Raw genomic sequence first — 25,051 nt, 5'->3', positions numbered from 1 at the left:
AATTATAGCCATAGAAAGAAAAGTGAGAAAGGAACCATTACGTGCGTATCACCGATTGGAAAAATTTTAATTCCCAGATAAAGGGTCTGGAAACCGCTTATTCAAACGTTTTATCAACTTAAGCATATGCGGATCTATTGAATGCACATTTTAATTATTTGTAATGCTATAAAAATTTCAAAAAACAGTATGTTTCATATCTTAAGGAAAACTGTCTTATTACTAGCACTGTATTTTCTAAACCTTCCATCATACTTCCGCCAACGAAAATATTTCCAATCTTTTTTGCAACCACTGTACTTATGATTGAATGCAATGAGGGTGAATTGACAAAAGGTTAGGTGCATAGAGGTATGACGAAAGGGAAAGGTTAGAGAAGCACTATACAAAAAACACCAAATATCTTGAAGAGAACCTAGTCTCTTGTAATTCAATTTGTCTACTGTTTACCGTTTTAAATTTAACTCCGACATTTTAGAAAAATACATAAGGTGGGAAAACATGTATCCACACTCATGGATGTGCAACCTAATCACGGTAAGTTGCCGAAAAATATTTTCTTAGGGAGGGATATTGTTGCGACTAAATATACTTTTAAAACTATTATGTAGGCATTATAAAATATTTTTCGCTGGGCAAATTTAATCGTGATTGCGGATAATGTGTGTTTTCTCAGGAGGAGAAATGTAAACTAGGAAAAAACTGTGGTATAAAAAAATAAGTTATTCATCATTAGTTTTGAAATAAAAGCTGAATCAGTTAGGATATCTTTAAAATGCTTCTATATTATTTAATAAATGTATTTTACAGTTCATCAGTTACATATATTATACAATTAACATACATAAAGGTGTATTTTTTCAATATCAATATGAATCTTAAGTAAAAATTCTTATACTTTAAATTCAATTATTTCGATCATCAAACTTACGAATTTTGCACGACGACATGAACTGATGACTCACCATTACTCATGCATAGGTATTTGGTTGAGATAGAAAAAAATCATTATGACATATTCATCTGCGCTGGTTTGGTATCGACCAAATTACTATAAAAAAAATATAAACCTACAACAAATTATTGCCAAGGATACGACAAAAATATTCAAGTTGCTAATAAACTCATCTTTTGAGTTGATTCGTGGGCATTATTATTTTGCCCCGACATATCTTTTTCTAGAGACCAACCCTGTATGAGACCATTGCTTTAAGCATTTTGAATCATCCATAACCGAAATAACAGCATTTATATGTATTATTCCAGAGGAAACCTCGAGTAAGTGAGAAGGAGTGTAATATTTGGCGTGAATCCTAAACTACTATTTTGTAACATGAAGAAAAAAATACGTACATAAAATATTTTTATGAAGTTTACCCTAAACTACGCGAAGAAAAACCTACAGTAGTTAGGAACAGACAGAATTTACCTACCTCCGTCACTTATTTAATGTGTTGAATCAACAGACACTCTACTGAGCTAAACTATATACTAGTAGTACACTGGATTAGCATACGTGAGAGAAACTTCCAGAATCGATGCGGATATATTCGCGGTTATGAGTGAATGCAGAGATTATTCTTAGGGCGAAGAGAACAAATATGTAGCGAGCTATATTCTTGTGCACTGAAACGTATTTTACAATTTTCAAAAGTGTTCAACCCTTTAAACAGCATGAAAGGGGGGGGGGACAAGGAACAACGCGAAAGAAGTGGAATGATAAGCAGTGATTGGGCAAAAGAAGGTGACTGGAGGAGAAAACGGAAACTGTTTGCGGGAAAAGAAGAACAATTTCCTAAATAACAAGTGTCGTATTTATAAATGTAAGTAGAGTAAACCACCGAACAGAGATACTAGAATAAATTTCATCACCCGGGCACACGGGCACATTACACGGGCGCACTGTCCTAATCCTTTTCGAGTATGATGACTCATCGCATTCAGTTATCTTAAATGATGTAAGTCATTTCAAGTTTTCCGCTATTTCTTCCCATGAGTTTTGTTTCTCCTCGAGTCCCCTGTACTCCTTAGCTATCGGTTTAATCGCTGCATATTGACGGATATGATTTATATGCATGTGGACGCTCGTAATTCCATAGGTATTCAATTGTTTTGCATTGGAATACAAAGTAAAATCACAGCACAAATCCTAATACTCGCGCTCGCTTTAAAAAACCTGGGACCTCCCAGAATGTGTGCAACACGTGTGATAACGTACTTGTTCCATTCCATCAACACTGACGACCGGTGAATCTCAACGCTGTAATTAATCTGTTGTAATCCTTCGAACCGCTTCTTTCTTCGAACCTCACAGCACATATCAACAAATCACGTTCGCGAAGCTTAATACAAATTCCTCTAATATTTGTACAAAATTAAATACACATTATAATAATGTAAGAATGTGTATTTAGCTTAGTATTGGCTGGGGAAACTTATGTTTTCCATACCAGACGAAAAGTTGAAGATACGCATCACTCTTTCAAAGAGGGTTTCAAGTTTTCCTTTTTATGACTGTGCAAATTTGCCTGCTGAAGATAATTTTATGGCACGCGTCGATACGTCAAACACTTACGTACCTGTTCCCACGTAAGCGAGGTAAATGGCACATCACACTGGTTCGGGGAGCCTTCAATCACGCTTAGGTCTGGAGAAATAAACGATACCGTGATATCTTAGAGCTCTATCTACGCACAAATCGACCAGAATGAATGGCAAATAAATGCGTGTGTATTCTACAAGTCTCCATACAAAGTCTATTTATTATTGATTAACTCCATGCTATTACTATTCATCTCATACTTAGTACCACGTATGTCATATAATATACATTTCACGTCTCGGTAGCCGATGTACAACGTAATAAAGAGCGTACTATATAAGCGTTTCTACGCCCGAGGTTAAATATATTTCATTTGCAATTATAAGTTTAAAATTTTCAAGGTGTTTATTAATAATAATGGATTTGAGTTGAAAACATAATAATGTAATATTAATGATTCTTGAAGTAGTATATCTGTCTCCCAGAATGAATGATCGCCGAGTATTCCAGGAACAAAAACGAGTCCGGTATTTCATCGCCCTATACTCAAGTATATGATCGGAGTGACAAAGGAAAAGAATACGAGTAAGAGATTAATGTGAATAAACTATTACAAGTTAATATAATGTAAAGCGAGTGATGCTGCACTTGGAAAATTATAAGAGTGGACATTGGATAGATAGATAAATAGTCGAATTTATTTTCGCGCGAGATTGAGACTATGGAGCCTCTTCTACCTCCTAACCCCTCTTCATACATTTACAATATTAAACTTACAAATCAATTGCATACATTGTAAATAAATAGTATTGAAATTAATACATATGATATCTTAGGACTAACATACAGAAACACAATATATTAGTTGCCTAGTTAATAAATAACTACAACAAAAAATATACGACATACCCACATGCAATACATAAAGGTACTATACATGCACACACCAATACATGCAAACAATACTTGTAAAGCAATATTCCTGATTATGCTTACAATCGCCAAAAGAAAGTATCATGTCCCTTCGAAAGAAAAAGAAGGATCTTGAAGGCTGTTTACAGCTGTATCATCACTGGTTTGTTTGCTAGGAAATTAATGATTTATGAAGTGCGCACTTGAATGATGGGAAAGATGGTGCATTAGTTATAAAGGAAGATAGCTCATTCCAATGACGACATACTGTGACTGCAAATAACTGGTTTTATGTAGTTGTTCAGTGATGAGGGATAACGAGTTTACCTCTGGTATATAGTTTATGTATTCTGTCAAGGCTATTGAAATCATTGGTAAAATACTGAGGGGTATTTGATAGGGTAAGGACAGCGAGTGGAATTTCCTGCGATAATCCAGAAACAGCCAATTAAGTTTGTTAAAATATTCTGTAATATAATTTGTGATTTTTAAATAGTAAATGAAGCGTACGCGTGAGTTAAATGCCCTTTGTAATTTTACTGACAGCTCGTTTGAAAGGTCTTGATTGCCTATGCCACCATAATCAAAGTGAAGAATAATGAGAGAGGAAATTATCTGCTTTTTTAATGTGATGGAAATAACATAATGATATTTCCTAAGGGAGTGGAGGGATCGATTGACAGTTCTGCAAGCTTTAAAAACTTGCGAAGACTATGAGAAGTTTCCATCCACGAGGAGGCCTAGATTTGTAACAACATTCTTAAATGGAATGAGTGCGCTTGAAGATACAAGTTGAGTGGTTGAAATACGGCGATAGATTTTAGCAGTTTGGGATGTCCAATCAGGATAGGTTGCATTTTGTATGAATTTAGGCAATGAAGTTTTGCGTGCTCCACCTTGTTCTGTTATTGAGGTCAGCATTAATTTGTTGTATAGCAAGAGGAAGGTGTGGTACTTTGATATATCTGGAGGTCGTCTGCATGCAGGAGTATTGAAAAGATAAAAAAATGTCACTAATGAGGATAGTAGTGGCCCCAGGATTGAGGCCTGTGGAACTCCGCGAGTTATATCGAGCCATGAAGAGTAAGTGTCACCAGCCACCACTCTTTGTCGGACACCTGAGAGGTAAGAGGATATCCATGTAGTGGCGGCTCTTGAAAATTAAATTTAATTGTTTTAGTTTTTTAATTTTTTATTCAATTTTAAGTTAATTTAGCCAGTAGTACATCTTTGTTAATGGAATATAATGCTTTGCTTAAGTCAAGTAAGACAAGAATTGTGACCATCTTTGAAGCCATTGCTCGTCGAAGGTTATCAGTTATTCTGACCAGAGTTGTAAAAGTACTGTGAGCCTTGCGGAAGCCAGATTGGAATACATCTATTGTATATTGACGATACATAAAATCTTTTATTTGTTCATGAACAAGTTTCTCTAGCGCTTTGGATAAGATAGGTGGGAAGCTAATTGGTCGGTAGTCAGAAGTTGTGGTGTTTGATTTTTTGGGATTTGACGAATTAACGCCTTTTTACACAGAGAAGTAAATGTTTTCTGAGGCAGTGAGCAGTTCAAAATATTTGTGATGTATGGAAGTATGAGAGTAGTTAATTTATGCAGAAGCAGAATAGGAATTCCATTCGACCCTTGTGCTGTGGATTTGATTTATCGTAATGAGTTGCGAACTTCTAATTGTGTTACCGGGCCCAATCGAAATGTATTAGCAAGTGATAGATTGTTATTTAGCTTATCGTGTAGTATTTGCAGAGTATTCATTTTTGTCAAAGTATCAACTGCGTTTGTTAGCAAGGTGAATTCATTGTTCAATGTGTCGAGTGACTGCAAAGAGGGTAGAGATACATCTTTATTTTTACCTATTCCAACAGATTTAAGTTTACTCCAGAGGTTTTTTGGCTGTCCCCTTTTGCAAGTAAAAGAGTAAAAAGATCTTATTTTCGTATTTTTCATCTCCTATTTAGCTTTATTCTCAAATATATAATGAAATAAAATATATTTGTCAAATAAAGTTTATTTTTTGATCTATTAAAAATGAGGAAAACTGTATCGCGTGCAGCCATGAATTTTCTTGTCTGGTGTCAGCCGTGGTGCAGGCGGTTTAGAAACACGTATACTTCTTTCAGGAGCGAATGATTCCAGAAATTGGATTAGAAAAGAGAGTAAAACTTCAACTTTTTCTTCGACGTCATTTAGATATTTAATATTGCACCATGGAAGTGATTCCGCGGAATTGCGACACGAGAAAGGTGTAGGCAAGATGGGTGCCGCGTTTGCTCACAATCGAGCAAAACCAGTGTCGTGAAGATGTTTCAATTGAATGTTTAGCAAAGTTTCACAGAAACAAAGCAGAATTTTTGCGCCATTTCATAACAATGGATGAAACATGGGTCCCTTGTTCCACACCCGAGGCAAAAGAACAATGAAAACAATGAATTCAAAAGGGAGAGCCGAAGAACAATCAAAACAATGGATTCAAAAGGGAGAGCCGGCTCCAAAATAAGGTAAAGACCGTTTCATCTACAGGCAAGGTCATGGCGTCGGTTTTTTGGGATGCGTGTGAGATAATTTTCATTGACTATCTTGAAAAGGAAAACTATCAACGGCGAGTATTATGCGAACTTATTGCAACGTTTGAGTGCAATTGGCTGAGAATAAAGTGTTTTGTCATCAAGACAATGCACCAGCTCACAAATCCGTTATTGCAATGGCCAAAATTTATGAATTAAAGTTTGAATTCCTACTTCATGCATCCTATTTGCCAGATTTAGCTCCCTCGGATAATTTTCTGTTCGCAAACTTGAAAAAATGTCTCGGTGGTCAAAGATTTTCCAACCGTGAAGAAGTGATGTCGGCAGTTAATGGATATTTTGAGGAAGAAGACATTTCTCATCATAAAAAGTGCATCAAACTTATTGAACATCGCTGGGAAAAGTGTATAAAGCTGAAAGGAGATTATGTTGAAAAATAAATACATTTTTTTCATAAATTTTTGTTTTCTTTGTTGGGTCGGGTACTTATGGGACCACCCCCGTAATTAAATCATATTCATTTATAAGATTCAAGTTATGTTTAAGAATAAGGATTTGCTTAAACTTTAGGGTATTGAGTGAGTAGATTACGCAGATTAAGTCATGGGAGGATATGCCAGGTGCGGCAAGATTTGTCCATCAACTCACCTACGCGACGGAAATTCCCGGAAGAAGAATGCATTCATCAAATAGACGTCGTGGAAGCCTAAGGATTGTCCATAGGAAACTACTTTTCACGGTTAGAAGTGATAGTTAAATTGATCAACGTTGAGGACGCTTTAGTTATGGGCTCAAGTGGCAAGGTATTATGTATTAAACCTGTTCCGGAGATAGGTGGTATCATAGGAGCTTAGATTCGAATTATAACTGGCATTGAAGTCTCCTGTGATTATGAAATGATAATATTCATTGACATATTTCGATATTACTTCACCAATATCAGATAGATGAGCAATTTTTGAAGGCCTGTAAATGACGCCCTCGCAGATTTTTTTGTATTAATAGTTATTTCCAAAAACACCTATCCATGCTTTCTGGAGAAATTGGATTTGCTGACAATTAATAACTTATATTTTAAATAACTTCTGATAAAAAAAATCTGAGAGTGGATTGAAGAGAGAAATCTATATCTGGACAAATTGCATGAGCGGTTTCGTATTCAAAACTTGCGTGTACCCACTAATTTCTAGAGCTGCAGCCGCGAGTTGAAGTAACATATCCTACGTTGGATTTATTTTGAGGTTAAGAAATGAACGGTCACTCTTCTTTTGCAGCAATGGATGAACTAAGCGTAGTGCGCTTAGTGGGAACCTCGAATGGTGAATACTTGTGTGTTCGTACGATTACAACTGTCATCCACCGTTAGAGGAGAAATTCATACCTGACTTCTTATGCACTAAAAAAAACTTGGCGAAATGTGTAAGTCTAGTCGGGTGTCGCAATATTTTACGCCTGATTTATTGCGTCGTCAAAGTTTTGTTCCTGATCGACAACGCTCTGCCTCATTGGGCTTCATGGCCAGAAATTGTACGATATGGGGTCATCGATATTCCGCAATGTTTCAGCTTCACGAAATTACACTTCGACATTGGGGAGGGATTTATTTAAAGAAAAAATTATGAACTCGCGTTTACTAATGGTTGGATTACTCCGCTGTCCAAATTTATCTGACATGATAATTGGTTTATACCTTATGCTCCATGTACAGATAGACCTAAAATTTTATCTAATTCAGAAAACAGAGGATTTGAAGAACTGGGATTGTGGTGATACGGGAGAAAGGTGAATAGAAAAAGATTGAATGACTGACAGAAGGTTGGTTTCCAAAATGTCCGAGAGAAAATAGAAGTCGAGAGAAATACCCGAGAAAATGAAGGGATAAACTTATTCGACTCAGTGATGGTGATTTAATACCATCCTTTATGTTCTCTTCAACGTCTTAAACAGCAAAATATTCTGCTACAACACCTTGAACCTTCCATAGTGACTTGTAAATATCTTTAAATAGCAAGCATTATTCAATGCATGGATAGGAGGAACTAATACTGTGAAATGGGGAGAACAGGTCAAGTGACGAAATATGAATCGAATCAGCAATCCACTCAGCGAAGCATCTGATTAAGACGGCATACAAATGACGTAATCGGTTATGAACACTGAAAGGTTGCCAAATGAATCCAAGAATGTATTCAAAATATATTTATATTTAGGAAACCATATTTTTTAATCGGAATATATGACTCTGTACAAAATACAATATATTTATAGTGAAGAAATGGTAGCAATTCGCCCACTAGATATTTAAACCACGATCGGTTTCTATCAAGTGATAGCAACCGGTCGTGGTTTAAAGTATCTAGTGGAAAATTGCCTCTATTTGTTTATTATTAAGTTCAAATTCCACAATATCACCCCTAAAAATACGAAATTTGTTAATATAATAAGTTTTAGATGTGCAAATTATCTGTTGACAATGAGTTGAAAAATATGAGCTGTTTGTGCAGAAATACTTTTCCTCGAAATGAGAGAGAAGAGATTAACTTCGTAAATGTTATGGGAGATTTCATATGGGAACAAACGATTATCCATCATTTAGAGTTAACACTTAACCGCCTTCCTTCGGGTAAATGATGGGTGAAAAACATTTTGAGGAGTTTTGCAGCTTTATTCTCCCTGGTTATATTATCAAAATGTCACCAAAGCTTATGTTTTTTAGAATTGTAAGTTTTACGCACTCACGAAACATTAAACCACTCTTTTATCCAGCTCGCATGGGCATTATTTAGATCCTTTCATGAAGTCCTTTCCTCGATTAAAATCACAATTCCGCATACGCATAAACTTCTCACCGTTGTACCCCGAGGAAACTAATTGTTCACGGACGGATCCGGAGATCATTCATGGGGGGACAGCGTAGGTAGGGGTCAACATTGGGAGAGTGGCGCTCGAAGCTGAGACAAGCATGTAGAAGTCCTTCGTGAGGTAGCCTTCGCTTGTGATAGCAGAGGACAAGACATTCACTACACCGAACGGCCGTATTAAAATAAAATGGAAATCGGAAGAGACTGTGATTGCTATGCATACAAATCGAGACACGTGGAAACTATAATCCTAAATGACCTAAGAGACGTATGGTGTACGACGGAAATCACTTCCTTTTCCTATACACCCAGAATCCTTCATTTTGACTACCTGTTTTTTTCCCTTCGAGGACGTTCGAATTGCTGAAGTAAACTCACCTCCCAAAACATGAACAAGCTGAAGAGCACTTGCGCCGCGTTGTAGGCGATGAGGGCTGGTCGCAGAGCCAACGGCTTTTGATTGACCATCAGGCGCGGTCCCAAGACGAGGACAACGTAGAGGTAGGCGGCCACGGCGGTTATCGTCGTCCATGGGCTGTCCATCAGGGGCCAGCCTTCGACACGTGGATCCGCTGGGGACGGTTTATAAAGGTTAAAGTTTCTAATTATTTACTTGTTAACGGCCCGAGACAAGATTGTCAAAGAGAAAGTGAAGGCCGTTAAGTGAAGGCTAATTTCTGAGCATTTTATCAGCTTCACTGGTTTTACGAGCTGCATGACTGATTCCATGACAATCAAAGTGTACCAACGTCACAGAATTGAGTGCGATGCTTAACACGAGATGAATGATAAAAAGTTTTTCATATGTGTTTGGCTGAAAGTAAAGAATTATTCAATGAGACGCAAAAGGTTTTCAAATTTTTAGATAAAATATTCCTTAATTCATATATTTCTGCTAAATCAAGGGCATTCACTTTAAGAATATAATCCTAGGTCAAATTGTGCGTTGGTAAATATTTAACTCATTCATTCAATTTAAGTTTTATGAAAATGTAATCGATTCAATAGACCGATTGTCACAAATGTAATATCTATTAATTAATATTCTATTTTCATTAAATCATTTATTGATAATATATATTTAATGGTTGCTTCGTTTACAATAGTAAATATATGCGCTTATAACGGAGGTTGTATTTGGTTCCAAGAATTGTAAAGGTCTGAATTTCTCACAATTTTACTCTCCCTCGAACGAATTCAGACTAATTACATTCAAGTAGTGTATAATGATGTAAACATTCTTCTAAATCAACGTATTTTATAGCCAATACCCATATGGATGGTATGGTTAACCCATATGGTTAATAATTATCCATTGCAGGCAAGGGAAATATGAGGCTTCACTAATAATGATCTTGTAATGCCGAATCTTTCACCGCCTGGTGCTTTGAAAACATTTAAAAATTAATATTAGCATTAGGTATTATTAGCTTTTGTAAATATGCATTGAATACAAACTGAACAAAAAAACTAAGTAGGTCATGTTATGTATAGATATTGTTATAAAATATCATAATATGTAACAAGCCATTTATTATTGCAACGACCGAAGGGCTTGAAAATGACTGGAAACAACGTGGATTGGAACAAGATATTAGTCCTGCTAAAAGCAATTGAAGAATGGATTACAACGACAGAAGTACAACAAATCTGTAAAAATTTACATGACACATACGGCCACAATAGAATTAAAAGACTAAAGGAAAATGGAACCTGATGTAACTAAAGGAGTTACACATGGACGCAATCTCTCACTATCAGTGATCGAGAGTAACTAGGGAGTAAAAATAAAAGAAATTCAAGTAATCAGTATGAAAAGAATTACGGTAAATGGTTGAGTAATTAAGACGTACCGGTAAATCGGAAAGATACATTAGTATCCTTCAAAACAGTGGATGTAGAATTAAAGGACGTAGAACGCAAAATATTAGGGTAAACTGTGGTACATTGCAGGGAGAAAATGAGGAAATTTTCATGCTACGACGGCCCAGAGAAATTAGAACAAACGGAATGTTAGAGATATCTTGGAAGGAAAACAAAACTTTACTGTTCCACTAAATATATATGCGTAATATTTTTGCGAACAGTTTAGAAACAGCTGGTGTTTAATACATTGTATCCACATACGATAAGTTATATTTTGTGAAACAGTCAAGTTTGGCTTTTTCCTCAATGGACGTAACGCAGGAGTTCCACCCAGTTACGTCTCACGCCACTACTAATATACTAGGGCGGTACGAAAATTTGCGTTCAAAACACTTAAGGAAGTAACTTACCTGCATCAAAAGCAGCAGAGCATGAAGGTTTTCTCGAGGAAAAATAAGAAATCATCAAATAAAGAGAGTAGGAGAGACGATCTAAAAAATTGGAAATTTCAACTGAATCAGAAAAAAATGGAAAGCTGAAGTCTGACAAAAAATCATGAATCCTTTTTCTACACAGATTTACAAAATTAATTGGCAAATGTTAAGGTTAAAGCATAGTTAATCAACGGAATCTAGTTTTCCTTAAGTCATAAGAGTCGTGTTTGAAAGCCATTGCTTCATCGATAGAAACGTAAACGAAGTTATTGGTAAATGATGCCTCGATATGCTCACGACTAAAAAATAACAAATAGATTTACTCTTGAAGATAAAATCAAAGGGTCAATAGGAGAAGTTACAGCCATATTCGAGTCTAATATAACTAAAGAATGGAATTCAATATTACGTCATTGTATAACTCTTCAGAATTACAGAAAATTTCTTTCTCTTTCTACAGAAAATTATATGAAAAGCCAAGCAGAGCAAAAAGTCTCAATGTAAATTATAAGAATAATTGAGACGTATTGGAATTTTTTAAAGAGAAAATTAAATAAAAATTGAGACATAGTCTATTTGAAATTATTTTAAAATATAGAAATGGCACCCAAATGAAAAGATCTTCTGACTTATACTAACAGAATTTTATTTTGGAACCGCAGACACTTTCAGAATCAAAGACACTCTGGATGTGTGCATTTTACAGCCCTTTAGGACTTAGTACCGTATTAGCTAACCGCGCCTATTACAGCAATCTAATGGCCGAGACCGTGTATGTTATAAGGGGAAAATTGTCGGAAACATAACCATTCCTGCGAAATATCCATTGATTATGAAGAACGCGGTAAAAATAAAGAGGAAATAGTAAACATAAAGAGCTAGAAAAACCCAAAGTGCAGCGATGCCAGCAGGATAAAGGCACTCGTGTGAAACGCCAATTATCGCAACAGACTCAATCTGTGAATTATGTTAACAGGTGAGACGTAGTGGAATTGTTTCAATTGTAAAAAGAAAATAAAAATAACTTGAGTCATCTTCCACTTAAAAACATTCGGTTTATTAACGAAGTGTTTCGAAGCTAAGCGTCATATCCAGATACAATCGGATAATGTCCTCTAATTCCTGTTGTCTATTAACGGTGAAGGTAATGCTGGTCCCATCACTACTCATATAAACATCCGGTGCGTAGCTCATGCAATTAGGTGTGATATAATTCTCTCTTATGTAACTGAGTAGAGAAGACATCAACCGTTGTAGTTATCGAACAGGATATCTAAAAGTGAACTAATAATAAGTTCATTGAATTTTCAAGAAACTGCGGGAGATGCCGCAACAGTAACTTTAAACGTAGTCCTTCGCAAAAATGCATTTCAATGCAATAATTTCAGAGTGCAAAAATCGTTCGCCTTGACCGGGATTCCGGTCAAGGCGGATGATTTTTACACTTTGAAATGATTGCATTGAAATGTTTATTAAATTTTTTTATTCAAATGCAATCTTGTAGCGTTTGTCAATAAAAGAAAATAAGCTTAAGCGATAGGTGAAAGGGCATATTGCATCGGGAGTGGTAAAAGTGAGGCGGTGCTTTGTAGGAGGGGGAGAGTAAGCTTTGAACATGAAGGAAATACACTCTGGGTGTGTGCATACAGAAAACGTGCATTTGAGATGAAGGAAAAACAACCATCCAACACCTCTTTGCGTGTGAACGTGCGGGGTTGTCAGTCCAGTTTAGTGATTTCGAGGAGCAAAAGAAAACTTTTGAAAATAAACAGATCTAAATTGAAATAGATAAGTCTACGATCACGCAATATTAACCACTCTGCTCTATAATTAAAAAAATACGCAAAATAAACAATGAGTTGAAATTTTCACCGCGGGTGAAAGAACGACCATGGCTTATCTGTCAGGTTGCGTAAGCAATCGGAGTAAGAGTGTCAATAGATGTATTCGAAATAAAATATTCGAATCATGCACACAATATCTTTTGAAACAATGGTTCGTTTAATTAGGGTTTGAATATTTCATTAAATTTTGGACTTTAAGTATATGTATTTGGGCGTTTGGGTTCTAATTTGCTATGATTACGTTTCATGCGAGGGAAGAACGAGTACTTGAATCTGTCGGCGACGGTGTCTATCTCTTTTATTTTATCCCAGTGGTAAAATCTGCCGATATAATTTAGTGTCATAATAATTCCCTCAGTGTCGAAAGAGAACTCAGGTGTTACGTGCCTTTCTAAAAGTCTAAATCGTGCCTACTCTCTTCGAGAAACAAGGACCTCCAGACTCGGTGTCTCCAACATACCCGTCACGCTCAGAATTTTTAATATATTTAGCGGATTATTCCTGAACCTTATTCTATTCCGATTTTTTTAATTTATCTAGTTTTAAGAAGAGATGCTCGAAGTTTTATGAATAAAAGAATGAGTATGAAAGAATGTACGAACGTGATTGAGACAAAGTATGCATAGAGAGGACAGTAAGGTTGACTGTAAGAATCTGGAAAAATCCTGAAATAAACTTCAAAGAAAGCTTTTATGATTTCGCCTACTGCCTCCTGGAGAGAGATGAACGAGGGGTATGAATGAGATGCCATTCAGAATATTCCCTCGAAATTTCTAAAGTGAGTCAGATTTTTTCCAACGACTGTGGTCTCGCTTCCGTGCTCGAGAGCAGCTCCGGAAAGAGTGAGTGAGTGGATACAATGGACCAATAGGAATTATCGATCGGATATCTGCCATAAAGTCGAGTAATTTGAACGGCAGGATGTACATTAGTGGGGTATACGGGAGTGTAACTTCGGGCCTCAGCTCAAATCGTTCACTGGACTCAATAGATCAGGAGAAATACGTGTGCCATTTCAAAACCTTGACTGTAAGGAAAATTCTCATCTTATTGCTAAGGAAATAAATTAATGGAAACTGATATAATTGATCGCCATTCAAAAGACTACAGGATAGTTTTATGGCTTTAAATTACGTTCGGCGCTAAGAAATAAAATTAATTTTGTAGGTACCAGAGAAACTCCTACTGTTACATTTGTAGCGGGAGTAGAATGAGGAAACCGCATTACATATAATAGTTTAAGTCTTTTTTTTTAAACTTCAGACGCAAATAAATCTCATCTGCGAAGAGAGACTGAAGAATCAAAACAATTAATTTTTGGAAGAGGTAAAAATCAAATAAAAGATGTAAACTCCTAGTTTACAAATCTGAAAATTGAGTTTCCATTATGTCCTACCTTTAAGTAAACTACATTACCGCGCTCTTGAATGAGGTTGGAATGATTGGATGGTGAAAGGGCGGACGGGCACACATCCGTCAATTAGGTCCCCTTACTAAGCCACTCGACGACACCGGGTACTACCCTCACACAGTCCCTCTCCACCCAAAAAGAAGAAAGAACCCTCCCCGTTGGAAGAGGTGGTGAATGGATCGCTGCATCGCCGTCACTATTTTTCAAAATGCTTCATTTTTTGTCCGGAAAAGTCGCCGAGTCACCGTGGAAAGAAACGGTTCCTCGGATGTGGAGGGATGTGGGGAGGAGAGGAATTGGATGCTGGGAGATGGGAGGGCGAGCAGAAAGGGGTCGCGCGCGAAAATGCTTCCCTTCTCGCTCCGTTGAATCCTCCTCCTCTGCCCCTCCCCGCGATTCATATTCCCCTGAACGCCCCCGACCCCTCCGCCTTTAAAACCCACCAAGGGAAGAGGGGGGCATCCCTATACACAGCCGACAACCCTCACGGCCATCAGGAGAGAGAGAGATAGAGAGAGGGAGACCACGATCTTCTCTCTCCTTCATTTCAACACCCCCATCCGCATCGGCCTCCTCTCCACAAGAACCCCCATTTTTTCCCCTCCCTTCCGCCCCCTCGCGGCCCGAGTTATACGAGGTGCGAAGAAATTAGGTCAGTGGGCGATCCCCCGGCGATGCGTGCCATTGTGTCGGGTGGAGAGAGGGAAAATAAAAATGAGGAAATGCGACTGGAGCGAAGGCGCGCGAAAAAGGCAGCTTCCTTTCCTTTCCTCCCTCCCCACATCCCCCTCGCCTCGAACCCTTTCCATCATCCCTCTCGCGCGGCACGATTGTTTTCGTAAATGCGGGTCAAGCGTCTGCCGTCACGGAGTCTGCCGCTCCCCCATTCCCCTCCCCTTCCGCCCCCCTCCGAGACGATCCCCGTGACTCGTGACGAGACGTTTTTCGGCAAGTTGCGAGATGGGCGATGATTCCTCTCGGGGAGAGATATTACGTACTGCTCTCGATGCAGAAATAATAGTTCGTGAAAGCCTGAAAGGAATTTAGAGTGTGGAGGAGAAGGAGATAGGTCGTCCTCCACTCCTCGTGATTTTTAAGCGTATGAAAAGCCATCAGAAAATTTCATTATATCCACGAGGTGCTGCCTCCTCATCGGGAATGACCGCGTCCGACACTGCGTGCTCGTATCGGTGAAAATCTGGTGTCTATATGCAAGTCAAGGCTGCGCGTTCACTTATCAATGAAATCGCTTGGCTGAAAAAGTACTCGATTTACTCGAGTTGACCCACGCCTTTGCTTTCCGGTCTTATGCAACCTGTGGATATTTCTTACACACATATCCTGCCCAAGGCCGGGGATTTCACAGAGAGTTGGAACCAAAGTTTCTATAACTAAAATATGGCCTGACAAAGACAAGCGGATGGAAGTACACCGTCGTTATGCTCAAGATATTAATACTATGCTCTACAAAACAATGATGTACCCATCTCTCATCATATATATCGTATCATTTAGTTTTTCACCAGGAAATCTGATTTTTCCATCCCTATCTTAGCAGGAACATACAAAAATTTTCTTCATTTAATTCGTTTTAGGTATTCCTCCTGGATGGATGCTTGCCGAGATATTTTTCTTCGTGGCCTCTACATATCAAAAAGAATGTTTCCACATCTGAAAAAATAACCCCATATCGATCAAAATATTCTTTCTACTTCGCAGAATTATTTTTAGAATGTCTACTTGTGCACTCCTCTCCACTGTGGCACCATTATGTTTCGTTGTTTACTTTCTGACGGGGCGTAACTGGTATGGTAAAAATACCCAGGAAATTATTCATTATATGTTAGTTCCATTAACGTGGCAGCCATTGCTTAGTTGTTCATTTTACACGTCCCTATCATTGGCTTATATTTCTTATTTAACTGTCGGAATTACCTTAAATTTGAATTTTGACCTTTGGAGCGTGACAGCGAGCGAAGTGTTTACGGTTGAATACCTCCAACAGACACATTTTGAACACCTTCGCTTCCCGTTTGTGGTTGTTACCGTTACGGAACTAACTTCGGCGCGAAAAAACGTCAAGAAATTTATTAATACCTTTCACTTTATTTGATATTTTTAGGCTCAACTTTGTGGAAATCCATTATCACTGAAGTAAAAATACCAATGTATCTTTCCACTCAATTTTATTCGGTACAGCTAGTTTCGACGCATCGGCGTCATCCTCAGGTACATCAGGTATCATGACGCCGATGCGTCGAAACTGTACCGAATAAAATTGAGTGGAAAGATACATTGGTATTTTTCCTTCAGTAAAACCTTTCACACATCTTTGAAAAATATATGTTGATTGAAGAACAAAATTATTAACGTGTGGTTTTTCGCCTCATGGGTAAGACAGCCATCGTCTTCAAAGAAATTTCCGACTTCCTATTCACTGATAACTTCATTTATATAAAAAGTGTTGGAGATGTATTTTTACACTGTAAAGGGTATATTCAAAGAACAATAACTACGTATTTGGGCAGACGGATGATAAAATATTTGACTTAAGGGAGTTACGTACACAAGGTTGTGATCCAATTCATAGTTTTCTCAATTTCAAATGAGAGATAACAGAAAAATTGCTCCATAAAATTTTATGGATTGGTGAATTCATTTCAAGGCCTGAACAGTTATTCACTGGGACCTAGAAGGGCTAGACGCATCTTAACTCGGTATGATTTAATTTTTCTGTACTGTTCGGTATTTCCTTTGTTTATCGGTAACACGAAACTATTTTCTCAGTTTTATACTGATGAAATTCAGCCACTAATTTTAAAATGAAACACATTTCCGATTTTATGTTCAGCTTCTAGTAGCCATCATCTAAAAATTTAGCTTCTGTCATTTTGTGAATACGCTCTTCGTTCGAGATCTTAAAATTGTAGAAACAAACTGCCAAAAAAGAGAGATCATGGACCCTCAAGCTAAATTTCCATCGAAGGCAGTGATTCAAAAATATTTTTTCTTATTTGAGGGAGAAAAGGTCAGAAGAAACCTTGATGCATAAACAAAGTCGTGTTCAAATTGAGCTAGGAATGTGACAAAGACCAAGCAATAAAAAAAGTGCGGACTCAATTCAACGAACGTCAGCTGACAACACAAGCTGACAATAAGACCTACCCATATCTCACGTCACGGAAAAGAAAATATATACCTATGTATCAAAGTTACCATCTTTTGAGGACGGCGATAAAAAAAACCTCGTATAAAGACGTCTTTATGGAAGGTATAGGTTTTTAAGGTTGGAAAAGGTACATACGAGATAAATCTTGAAAAACCTTTTAAACAAGGTGGGACTTTTAGAATGGAGTAAAAGGCTTGAAATTGCTGGCTGGGACTCAAGTGACCAAACGACCCCTAATTTTCGGATCTCGGATTTCGAAGAATATTATTTTACGAGTACACGGATACAAAGGCCGATGACTTTCTCATGTCTTTCGACACACGGATTGCATAACTGAAACTAGAGAAAGATGCTCAGGGCTATATAAATTTTAGATTCATTATGCTAACCGTTCCCTAAAAAACTTGGGTTGTTTTCAATTACGCTGAGGAAGTTGTGTCGTTGGCCGACCCCAAAGCCGAGTGAGTCTGGTGTGTAACTCACCTGCTTGTTGGCTCAATGGCCTCTGGTTCTCGCCCTGCCTCGGGCATGGGTGTCGTGTGTATGAAGCCTAATTTATTCGGCATCTGAAATACCTTACGACAGTTGGAAACTAATTAGGATCTTAGGCGTAAACTAATCAGGTCATCAGAGGCGTCGGTAACGCAAAGAACGAAATCATTATCAGAGCAATGCTCAACTAGAAAAATAATTGAGTTTACACATGGCAGTCAATGTGCTACCGGTTATTATTAAAAAATAAATGCTCTTGAGGCCTTTACAACAGGTTCAGCGCTCTCGAGAAAAATATTCGAGAAAAAAATTCATTAAAAAATCACTTGCCGGTCAAACCTGGTGGGCGATGAATATTATAGGTTGATCAAAAGGTCGCCAGTCCGATTTCCGTGAACAAGAATGTCGTACGACTTGATACTGCCATCATAAGCTGCAGGTTTCAACGATTTATCATTCAAGTGCTGCAAAGTAGTCACTTTTCTGGAGCTACTGTGAAACACGGCTACTACAGGAGGACTATTCTGTATAGTGGAAATTCTTTAAATAAAACTTTTTACATTAGCAAAATATTTCGACTTACTGACCTAAGCGCCGTAGCTTTCACTATATGATACGATGTTAAAAAAACTTAAATGATAAAATGAATCAATGATGTCTTCTGCAAATTTGATATCATTTAATGTACTCCTGGTATGGGAAGTAAACTTCCCAAAAGCGATTTGCCATTCGCTTCTTTTCTAAATTTAGCTACAAAAATATATCGATATATATTGTCTGCTATATCGATATATTTTGTTAGAATTTTAATTGGAACCAATTTTTATGTGCAAGTTCTAACGAGTAAGCCAAGAGCAAGAACAAAAATAATTGTATGCTCTAAGACAAGAACTTAATTACGATCCATAGTCGAAAAAAGACTTTTTTAATTAGTGCGGAAGTCAGTATTGTTGCAGTAATGAAGTGCCATGAAGTGTGCGCAGATTTCAAATTCTATTTGGAACGTATACTGGTCTACGGATTGGCAGGTAATTGATGAGTCCTTTTTTATACCCTCCCTTAAAAAAAAGATATCTCCCAGTCCTTTGAGCTATACTTTCGGAAACGGACTTGTTGAAGATTGCTTGATACGAAAGGTACATCTAATTGACCTCTTTGAATACTTTTACCTCAATCTCCTGCCGACTCAAAAGTTTGATTGCTTTAATGCGAAGGCATTTGTACGCGATATGCTAATGAAATTCATGCATACTTTACGCACGAGGGATGCTTCTTTTAGCTTGTGGAGGTGAAGAGGATAATTTGACGCTATGGATGACATTCAGCTTTTTGTTTGCTCTCTGCGGCTACATCACCATTGGAATCATTAGTTCTGACTGATGGAATGATTGATTCTGAACGGTCTAATTGGTTACATATTCTATCTGAGTCTTTATGCCGATGACTAATTTTCAGCCTGAAAATCTTACAATTAAATCAGTTGTTTTCTTTACTAATAATAAAATTCCATTGCTAACCTTCTTTACTCTTATTATCCTTCTCAAAAAATTACCTCTAAAAATACCCTCCCCAAACTGAAAACCTTTATAAAAATATTGTAAAATCAGCGTTTTTACGAGCATTATTCACGTAAAGGACTTGTCGGGCTATGCGAAGTACAAATTTAGAGGCGTTTTTTTGTAGTTGCCTTTATTTCTGCACCAATCTCTTTTATCCTTTCTGATTGGCTTTCTGTTTTCATTTTTTAAGATTTATTTCACCCCATTTTCAACCAAACGATTTTTTTTCGATTTCGCACGACAATATGAAACGAAAATGAATTATTTAAACCACAGGCTATTAAGTACCTGGAGGAAAAATATCATGCTTGCCTTTTAAGTCTGAATAATCTAATTCTTTCTCACCTTTGCAAAAATGTTAATTGCTATAGAATTACGGAATAAATAAGATAGAGCGTTTCAGGAAGGATACCATCTGTAAACATATTGGATTTAACGTTAAATGATGGTTGGGAAGATAATTATTCAATAGTCGATATCTATGTTGTTATTTCTTTTGGTGAAACCAATTAGTTCTGTGATTTATCATGCGAAATCTTTTACCTGACTTCAAAGTGTTTTTGTATTACTAATATAATTTTTTTTACCTTGTCTCATCCGTTTTCACCAGTCCAACCACCATCGTGTTTCGTTATTCTCCTTTCTGCTTATGTACGCACTTGTCAATTCCTTGTGTCATTACTTGTACGTATGACTCCCAAGAATTTTCAGTTCCAACGTTTTCAACGCAAATACATGGACATGTTTTCACGTCCATGTGTTTACATTTTAAAATCAGGACAACTATTAAGCTTATTATTGATATAGTAGATCAGAGAAACTTTAACATACTACCTTGATCAAAAATTTCCCGGAATTTATTCAGAAAATTAAAAATACAAGTTTATTCATCTAAATCTATATTGTCCCCTTCAAAGTAATCCCCATCGACTGCAACACACTTATGCCAGCGCTTGATCCAATCCTCGAAACATTTTTTATATTCGGTTTTCGGTATGTCCATCAGTGCTTCCTGCGATTTTTCCATTACTTCCTCTCGGCTGCTAAAACGCGTTCCCCGTAATGGTTTTTTAACTCGATTGAACAGAAAGAAGTCACAGGGAGCCAAATCAGGTGAATTCGGTGGCTGTTGGATGGTATTTGTTGCATTTTTCGTCAAAAAATTACGAATAATGATAGCACTGTGCGACGGTGTGTTATCATGGTGCAAAATCCACGAGTTTTCTGCCCACATTTCTGGTCTCTTTCGGCGAATTGCTTCACGCAAACGTCTCATAACGCCCAAATAATACTCTTTGTTTACTGTCTGGCCTTCTGGCAAAAATTCATGATGCACTACACCGTTGTAATCCATGAAAACCGTCAGCATTGCCTTCTTTTTTGACTGAAAACGACGTGGTTGTTTTGGTCTCGGCTCATTTGGTGAACGCCATTCACTTGCCTGATGTCTGGATTGCGTGTCGTACTCATAAACCCACGTCTCGTCTCCAGTAATGATCCTTTTGATGAATGTGGGATCGGATTCAGCCTCGCAAATCATGTCTTTTGCGACGTCAACACGGTCTCTTTTTTGCATGAAATTGAGGTCTTTTGGCACCAACTTTGCTGCTACACGACGGAAACCCACAATGTCTTGGGCGGATCCATAGGCAATGTTCAAGTCCTCCGCTATTTCTCTGATGGTTAATTTGCGGTTATTGACCAACATTTCTTTTACTTTATCAATTTTTTCACCGACTTTCGATGTCGATGGTCTGCCACTGCGTTCATCATCTTCGATTGACTCACGACCACTTCTGAACCGCTCGTGCCACTGGTAAACGACCGTTTTTTTTAGAGAATCGTTGCCGAAACACTTTTCCAACATTTCCAACGTCCGTGCGCCACTAAATCCGTTTTTTACGCAAAATTTAATACAAGTTCGTTGTTGCAAATTTAAATCCATTTCTGAAATTGTAAAAAATCGCCAACACACACAGAGATAGATGTACTCTTGGCTACGTAACTTTTGCAAATGTCAAGTTATGACACTGAGATTTAAAGGGAATATCAACAACAGATGTACCAATTTAACAAAAAAAACAAAACTCAAATCGGAACGATGGGAGCGCCACACGGTGGTTATTCCGGGAACTTTTTGATCAAGGTAGTATGTTTAACTCTTTGGAGTTAAACAAATATTGGATTTTGTTTTTACTTAAATTTTACACATTTAGTAATCTTTTTTGAAGATATGGATGGGGCAAAAACGTGTGGGATTTTATGTGAGGTTTTTGTGGAACATAATATTATACTGGAAAGTTCTTCATAACTAATTGATCCAACTTCATCATTAAGAAGTCTTAATTTTCCTCGGCTCTGTTCAAGTAAATTTTAACAAGGTCTGCCCATATTTGACAACTTTCATTCTTGAAGATGAGTCTTCACCGGGCAAAAAAATTGTTTTAAACGGATCGCACTCCATCACGACACTCATTAAACAAGGGGGAGTATAATTTCAACCCACTTCTAAAGATGGCGGTGTTTTCTACTTCTCTGAACGTAGTGTTACATACCTCTCGGGGGCTCAGTGACGAAGCGAATGCCATAGTCCACCGCAGACCGCAAGGCGACCACGACGCCGCCTCGCGCAGCTGCCATCTCTCGTCGGTCAGGGGAACCTGTAGGGCAGAGAGAAAGAAATATCAGCACCAATAACTCGCGTCCTTAACGTGTCGAGTGGGAAAATATTATCAGCCACCGATATTTTTATGCTGAAAATCACTCTACAACCGACATTTCCGATTTCGAGGATTGTATTGCCAGGCAAATCGGCGGAAACTTTCATCCATGAGCTAGCTATTTCAATGCTTCACTAGCCGTGAGAATGATTGATGGCGATGGAAACTTCGAATTAAAAAAGCTTGGGTATGTCTTCTAACAGGAACGCACCTGAATCTCACCTATATCACATTCATTCCGCTCTTGAAGGAAAGATAATTACGAGGATAATAGCTCGTTAAATCTGTAAACATTTAAAAATCACATCATCAGATAGGAGGGCAATCTGATTCATTTGAGCTGCTTTGTTTCCTGGGCGAAAACTGGTTGCCACCTTCCAAGAAACGTTGATCATGTATTTGAAGCAATTCAATGCATATCCCAGCGCTCCGATATGCCTTCAGATAAGTGCTGTTTTTTTCAATTGCATTTCCGGGAGACAAACGGTCCATGCTAGGATCCTTTCCACAGCAGTAGCCAGTTCAAGATTTTGAGAAAAAAAACATGCCATTTTTATATCGAGGCTCTTTGACTCGCATATCGCCACAATCTAAACGAATGAACTATATTTCAACACCATTGTGAGGAAACTTTGTTTGCTTGCGCGTCGTATTGTTTTGCCATTTAACTAGTGACCGATTCACATCAGCGGAGGCAAACGAAAGCAAGTGCGTGATCGGAAAGCTCATCCCGAGCGCGATTGACTGATTAATGTGATGGATGGGCGGGGCTACGTGAAAGCTTTCCATGAATTGCTGGGCACTATAATTCACATTCCTCTGTCTTAGGATATGCCTTAGGAGTTACGTACGAGCCGCTTAGAACCAGAGTGTCGAGGCTCGATAATTGGTAACTAAACGTACACTCCAACTGTCCTTACTTAACTTTGTGAGAACATTACGTGATTGGATAGGGAAAGAAAAAGAGCATTTACAGTTTCACTAAATATTTTAATTCTCTCAACCTCTGTTTCGACTCTCTGATTTAATCGGTATATGATACAAAAGTTATTCAACCCTTGGTTGTGGGAATAAAAATATTTTGCAATTAAAATGCTTTCTTTCTTCGCCTATCCGTTCCATCATATTTTAATGATTCCACTGACAGCACCTTTGATGGAATGAAGTCCGTTCCAGCGTGAAATAGCATAAGGTAAAAATAATTGAATATTGAAACTTTTTGAAAAATATTTCAGGAAAAGGTTAACTTGCCCAGGAGCCACTGAGATGAGCCAAAAATGGAGTGTTGCTTAGCCGGAATATTTCGTGCAAAACACGTTGTTTCTCCAATTGGTACATTCAGGGGTGAGTTATACAACCTTGGTCATTAGCAGGTCGTATGGGTTTGGTGTTGGTCTCATGAAACGTACTCACTACTCTAAGTGTCATTCTTCTGCTGTGATTGATACATTTGAATCTCAAATTTTACCCGAATATGATCATAAAAGACTCGCGTGAAAACAGTCAAACAGATAACTCGAAGGCCGGTTCCAGTTATATGAGTTACCTCTCTTCATATCACTTGCTTGTATCATCTCTTACTTTCCCAAGGCCCCTAGCCTCCTCCTACTTGTCGTCTTTCTTCATTCACTTGATGGCCTTTGACAGGCCAACCCGGTCATAATTCCGTAAAAATGTCACGTTTAGCGGTGACGGTGCCCGAGGCGAAGCATGGAGACAGCATGAGGTGAACTATGAACTCGGAATTTTAACTATCTTCGAAATGATCAGATGGCGTCATATCCTACGTGAGTTCAGCATTGGGATCATGCACTTCCTTTGCTATAAATTCCATGATTCTTAGCTTTTTATGAAGTCATGGAAGTTAAATCTTACCTTAATGTTGGCTTGATTTAACAGCAATGAGAAATAGAGTGATGCAACTGCCGAAGGTTTCAACGCAGTACCTTTCAAGATGTCTGTGAAATTTTCGAGATATTTTGCGGTGAAGCACTCCCCGAGACATCCAATTTAACAGTTCCATAACAAAGCAACAAAGGGAATAGCATAATTAAGGAGAGGTACTTCGAATTAATTTATCGAACTCCTTTATGAACGATATCTGTCCGCAGAAAAACGCTCTCTTCTACGGTATTCACTAAGGGTAGTTAAGATTTCTTTCCGAAGGACAAAGAAGCGCACTTTCTCACCATTTCACTCACATGACACAATGAAGAAGAAGACGGGAATAATTGCATTGAAAAATAAAACAAATGAATTTTGCACTCGGATAAAGATTATATCGACAGATGATTCATTCAAGAGATTGGTTTCTTGCAATTGAAATTCCATTTTCTCCACAAGATAATTATGAGTTGCCAAAATCAGGTTGCCAATCCCAAAATGACGGTGAAACTGTGGCTAATTTGAGTTTGCTGCAATGACAATGTACCAGATATAAAACTCTGCATATATTTTTTTTCACGGCGGGGAACATTTCCCTTCTCATCTGCCCCACCTCTGGTCGCATTAAGAAATAAATTTTCCACATTTCGTATAAGTAGTTCAGGAATCGGAATTGAAACGAGTTTAAGGAAGCCCTCAGGAGGAAATATTTCTCTTCGAAAAGCACGGTTTTTTTCATACTCAATGACACTCTTAATTGTTTCATGATGCGCACTCAATAGCAATGCTCGTAAGGAAGTGATATTTAAAAAAATT

General features: G+C 37.8%; 1 protein-coding gene across 1 annotated transcript in view; it reads right to left on the bottom strand.

The window, feature by feature from the left end:
• The window catches only part of LOC139697515 (very long chain fatty acid elongase AAEL008004-like), a 37,622-nt gene extending 13,697 nt beyond the window's left edge, over positions 1 to 23,925 (bottom strand). The window contains exons 1-3 of the mRNA XM_071596247.1: positions 23,898 to 23,925; positions 22,187 to 22,291; positions 9,235 to 9,428 (exon numbers count right to left, since the gene is read on the bottom strand). Coding sequence (XP_071452348.1) covers positions 9,235 to 9,428; positions 22,187 to 22,291; positions 23,898 to 23,925 — 327 coding nt within the window. The remainder of the gene's footprint in view (positions 1 to 9,234; positions 9,429 to 22,186; positions 22,292 to 23,897) is intronic.
• Positions 23,926 to 25,051: the final 1,126 nt, after the last annotated feature.

This window comes from Hetaerina americana, unplaced genomic scaffold, assembly GCF_022747635.1.
Source record: "Hetaerina americana unplaced genomic scaffold, ioHetAmer1.1.p SCAF_79, whole genome shotgun sequence".
NCBI classification, from domain to species: domain Eukaryota; kingdom Metazoa; phylum Arthropoda; class Insecta; order Odonata; family Calopterygidae; genus Hetaerina; species Hetaerina americana.
The sequence above is the reverse complement of the archived record's forward strand: the minus strand, read 5'-3'. Positions and strand labels throughout refer to the sequence as shown.